The sequence below is a fragment of the Chinchilla lanigera genome, unplaced genomic scaffold (genome assembly GCF_000276665.1).
Source record: "Chinchilla lanigera isolate Chin_1 unplaced genomic scaffold, ChiLan1.0 scaffold00126, whole genome shotgun sequence".
Classification (NCBI taxonomy): Eukaryota; Metazoa; Chordata; class Mammalia; order Rodentia; family Chinchillidae; genus Chinchilla; species Chinchilla lanigera.
Genome location: NW_004955527.1, coordinates 1,506,893 through 1,512,111, shown reverse-complemented (window position 1 = coordinate 1,512,111; position 5,219 = coordinate 1,506,893). Strand labels below are relative to the sequence as shown.

At 59.0% G+C, this 5,219-nt stretch overlaps 1 protein-coding gene across 1 annotated transcript in view; it reads right to left on the bottom strand.

Moving 5' to 3' along the window:
• Window positions 1–5,219, bottom strand: part of Rcc2 (regulator of chromosome condensation 2) — a gene marked incomplete at its 5' end in the record, with an annotated part of 21,933 nt that continues 16,714 nt past the window's right edge. The window contains 5 exon segments of the mRNA XM_013507406.1: window positions 1–2,290; window positions 2,845–2,922; window positions 3,784–3,856; window positions 4,690–4,795; window positions 5,038–5,219. Coding sequence (XP_013362860.1) covers window positions 2,186–2,290; window positions 2,845–2,922; window positions 3,784–3,856; window positions 4,690–4,795; window positions 5,038–5,219 — 544 coding nt within the window.

Here is a 5,219-nt window from a genome sequence, read left to right as displayed (position 1 = left end):
CCGAGTAAACAATGATGCCGTTTATTTAAAATGTTTACTCCAAGAAATATATATATAAAAAAAAATAAAGACAATTACAGCACTAAACCAGGCGCCTTCGACCAAATCACAAAGTCCTCTTTCATCCCCATCCACCTCGGCCCCTTCTCGGAGCCCCGCTTCCGGACCTGGAAGGCTGCGGGACACTGCAGGGCGGCCAGGCCCCTCCCTGTTCCGCCCTCTGTGCTCCTGGAGTGCAGGCGCCCCCCTCCCGTTCTAAAGAGTGCTCCTTGCGAGGAAGTTCATGTTACAATTCATGTTACAATTCTACGCCAAAAGGAGGGGTGAGGGAGACAGCTTCCCTGGGTGGGGTCCTGGACAGGGTGGCTGCTGGCTGCATGGAAGATCTGAGCCCAGCGCAGCCCAGGGCAGCTCCCAGGCTATTGTGTCCTACATTGGGTGACCACACAGCTCGAGGGAGACCCCCAGGGTGTGAGATAAAGCCACACAGCCCCTGGGTGGGGGCAGGGACTGCTTAGGCCCCGCCCAGGGGAGCTTGAGTGGGAGGCATCTGGGGGTGATGGACAGATCAGGTAAGTTTAGCGTAAGTTCTGACACTGCAGAAGCTTGAGGGGGGCGCGCCATCCAACATGTGCTGGCAGAGATGAGCGCGGACTGGGGCTAGGTCTTTAGTCCATCCCCATCTCCCGCGAGGCGGTGGGGTCAGCCAGACACAAGCTGCAACCTGCCCCATAGGGACAGAAGTCACTGAGCGGTGATGGGGCGGGGTGACAGGCAGGGGAAAGCAGTGACCACTAGATAATTTTTGGCATTTTAACATGGAGACAACGACAGGTGGTAACAACAGCAAAAGCAAAAACAAAGGCTAAAGACCAGTACTGAACTCTTCCCATCCACCCAAGTCTCACACTGAACCCCTTCTTCTCCCCCAGAAGCACCACTGAGCTAAACGTCTATTTAAAGCACCCAAACCAGTCCAGACCCCTGGAAACCGCGAGCCCCAGCCAACGCTGTCACCTCGCTCGGTTCCAGGAAAGGCACCTCGTAACTCCCGCTGCGCGGTCGGCACGGGGAGGCTTGGGCGGAGGGCACTTGACAGGGCTGTGGCGGGAGGCTGTCACGGCTTCCGCGCGGACACGCAGGCCAGGGGGGCTTCTTCAGGAATCCCAGCTATTCGATACCGGAGCCAAGCACACGCAACCAGAGCTCGGGGTTAGCGGGTAGCAACCCGCAGCGTAAGGGCGGCCGCTCTGGGCAGGAACGGTCAGGCCAGGCGAGACAGGCAGAAGCAGAGGCAGCGGCAGCAGCTGGGACACGGGGGCTGGTCCTTCCTCGCGGGAACTGGAGAGTGTGCTCAGACTGCTCGCTGATCGACCTCTAATGGAGCAGCACTAGGGCCAACAGGGCCCAGGCTTGACAGGGAGTCATAAAGCCGGACCCTTGGACATATACAAATGTTCCTCATCACCCCACCCCCCAGGTCCCCATGGTTCCACCACTGCCTGATTCTCTTTTGGACTTCTTGTACAGCTAAAGGAGATAGAAATGGCTAAACATAAATCCCAAAGCCCCCACCAGGGGGGACACGGCAGATTCTATGAATGGTTCGACCAAAAGGCTGTGGAGCTTCCAGGCAGCCAAGGGGAATAGAGCAAGCAGCAGCTGCAGCCAGTCGGCAGGGGAAAAGCGGCAAGTGGCCCGATGCTCCCCCAGCACGCAAGCGTGATTCTGAATGGAGATCAGCCACCAAGGACGTCTTGGCCTAGATGCTGCTGGTTCCCATAAGGGATATTTTCATCTGAGTAAACAGCCATTCCTCTCCCACGTAGCACCCACTTGGACCACACTGCTAATTACAACTGGAATGGGAGGCTTGGGGAGGCATATTCAGGAGAGGAAAAAAAATACAACTTAAAAAAAAACTTAAATTGCTCAAAGTTTCTGCCTCTTTCGTAGGAATGGTAAGTCAACTATGAGCAAATATTTTAATTAAACATTGGGAAAAAAACACTTTGGAAAGCATAGAGAAAAAGGTAGTTAATGTTGAATTACTTAGAAAACAGAACCTTGGGGAGACTAACAAAAATGCATCTTTGGTCGACTCTTGCTTTTTAAATTCCTCGTCTGACTTCCTGTCCCAGTGCACGTGGAGATGACAGCTGCCGCGGGCGGAGCGCGGCTCCGCTCAGAGGGTGCGCGGGTTGTACTCCGGCAGCCTCTTGATCTTCTCCTTCTCCGTCTCACTCTCGTCCCGGGCAATCACCAGCGAGTGTGAGTAGCCCATGGCCACCTGTGGGGACAGATCAAGGCAGCCGGTCATCGGGCCCGCAGCACACAGGTACCAGGCACAAGGGGACACCGGCCTGCTGCACTGGCGAAGCAGTCAGGAAAACAGGGCTCACGGAAACCAAATGCAAACCCCTCTCCCAAAGACCGCTGGCCTCGCGTGACCGTGTCACCTAGGAAAGATGCCCACTAAGCCCTGCTGGCAGGGACTTGTGGGATACAGGGTGCACCTGGCACTTTGTTGCACCCGCCTCCCCGGATCATGATCCACCCCGACCTAGGCCTGTGAGCCCCAGTTTTGGTGAAGGCACAAGACAGACCCAAGCCACACACTCGCCCAGGGAACAAACGTGCTGTGGCTGGACCCTGCCGTGTGTGCCGGACGGGGGGAAACAGCCACTGAGCCCAGCCCGCACTCCTGGGCGCTGTCCCTCTCCGGCAGCGTGAGGCTGGGACAGCCGGGCACAAGCCACAGCTCAGAAGGGCTGCAGACACCCAGACGCACACACAGGTGCTGGGTCTCCTCTGCACGAGTCCCCCGCAGGGCCCCACGCTCACCTGCTCTGAGAAGATGCCGTCCAGCGTCTTCACCTCCTGGGCTGCAGTGGAAGACTTGGGCTTGTGGTCCCCGTAGCCCTGGTAAGGGAAGCAGAGACTCACAGAAACAGCGACCACCCTGGCAGGGTCCAAAGACGGGGGTGCCACTGAGGCTTCGGGGTGTCCCACTGAGCAGGTACCCCAGCCACCGGCCCAAGGGCCACACGAGCCACCCACACATTCACAGCTGCCACTAGGCGCCTCGGACCCCAACACACCAGTTCCTGACCTGGGCCGTGGGGCAACTCCATGCTCTGTGGGCATCACGTGGGGACAGCAGATGCCACCCTGAGCACAGGGAGGGATGGCAATACAGCTGCCAGGCCTACAAGCCCCACCCCCACGCCCCTGCTTCTAGAAGGCCAAGTCACCACACAGGAGGGCAGCAAGGCCAGCCTGGGCTGCACAGTGAGACTATATCTCAAAAACCACAGCACAACACAAGGCCAGCCTGGGCCACTGAGCAAGAGACCCTGTTTCAAAATACAATTTTAAAACCTGGGCACGCAGCTCAGTGATGGAAGGCAAGTGTACCTGGGGAGAATTTCCGGCACCGCCCCTCCGCACCAAAAAAAGTAGAACAAAATTCAATTTAGATAAAATGAGTGTCCCCAAGTCACCTGCCCGGCCGCCTCGAACGGCACCTTGCTCGACAAAGTGCAAACATGGCTACGGCTGCCTTCGGAGCTAGAAACTAGAGACACAGTGCTCGCCGTGGCCCCGGCCTTCCGGGAAGGAGAGGTGGCCCCACTCCCATCCCTGCAGGACCACAACCTGGACCCCGCTGACAGTCATCAGCGGAGCTGTTCCTGAAACCTAACGTGGCCCAAGACGACGGGATGCCAGAGACGCGTCTCAGTCAGCAGCCCGGGCCCCGGGTGCTCAGGAGAGGGCGCTCACCAGCTCCCCGAAGGTCGGCGACGGGCCCCAGCTGATGGTGCTCTCGTCAGCTGCCACGATGATGCTGCTCTTCCTGTGAAGGGCAGGGGCTGTCACAAGCGCGGCCGCTGCAAGCCCCACGGCAGCTGCGGGGGGTCCCTGCCCTCCGGCCTGCAGAAAGGCCCAAGCGGAGCCCTGGCTTCCTGGGTCCACCCCAGTAAGGGCTGGCAGGTCCCAGTGAACGCAAAGATGCCACTTGGGCCTCAGCTACACCCGACAGCCTTGCACAGCACCAGGAAGCGAAGCCGGGGGCCCTGCTCCCTTCCCTCCCACAGGGCCAGGGGCTCTTGGGGGAGGTCACTTTGGGCAGAGAGGAAGCCACTTCAGGATGAGGGGACAGCCCATTCCCCGGGGGTGGAACTCCATTCGCACTGGAACTGGAGGGCAGGAGGGCAACTGAGACCTTGACAAACCAGAGTCATGAAGACCCTCCACACTGTACCGCACGAACACTACATGGTTCACGTCACCTCCTCCCCAAGCCACGCTGGGTAACCAACCCAGCACGCGACATTAAACGTGAGAACGGCCGATCTGAAGGTGATTTCTTCCCAGCGTGCTGGCAAACTGAAATCCTGCCATTTCCAGCCCGGAGTCAGGAGCCCCTCTGAGCATTTATTCCAAGGAAGCCCCTCAGCAACTTTTCTCCCATGAAGACAGGGAAGGGGCCATCTGCCCCAGAGCCCAGCAGACCACCCTCCTCTTGCACCCCCACCCGGAACTCTGCGTACCCCAAGCCTGGACAGGGACACCCTGCAACCCACAGGAATGGAGCCCTCCCGAGGAAGAGGCACCCATGGGTGTGCGTGGTACTCAGAGGAAGGACACGCAGACACACAGCTCGAGCCTGGTGACACTGCCACCTACCCGCAGGCCAGGCTCCGGATCCTCCAGCCACAGAGGTCCTGCACTGCCTTCGGGTACATGGTAGACTCCCGAGAGGTGTTGGTGGCCCCCCAGAAAAACAGCCCACCTGGAGGAAAATAAAATAATCCCACCGTGGGAATCTCAGGAGGCGAAATCCCACCCTCCACACCGAGGTGAAGACAGAAGGGCCCGTGGCAGCAGTGCCCCTGTGAAACGACATGGGGACATGAAGTGTCAGAGCTTACAGATGGGAAGGGACGACAGCTGCACTGCCCCCCATGGGGCAGTGACCTTCACGGGAAGGACCAACCCCACTCCCAGTCCACAGGCGGGGCAATAAGCACTGACCCACTTCGCTGACGGCAAAGGAGCAGGTGTAGCCGGCGTAGATCTGGGAGGCCCCGCGGCCCGGGAAGTCGAACAGCTTCACCAGGCGAGGTACCATCTCGTCCTTCTGCTCTGCGTGGCCCAAGCGGCCGTAGCCCCCGAAGCCCCAGGAGAAGACGCGCTTCTGCGAGTCCAGGACCAGC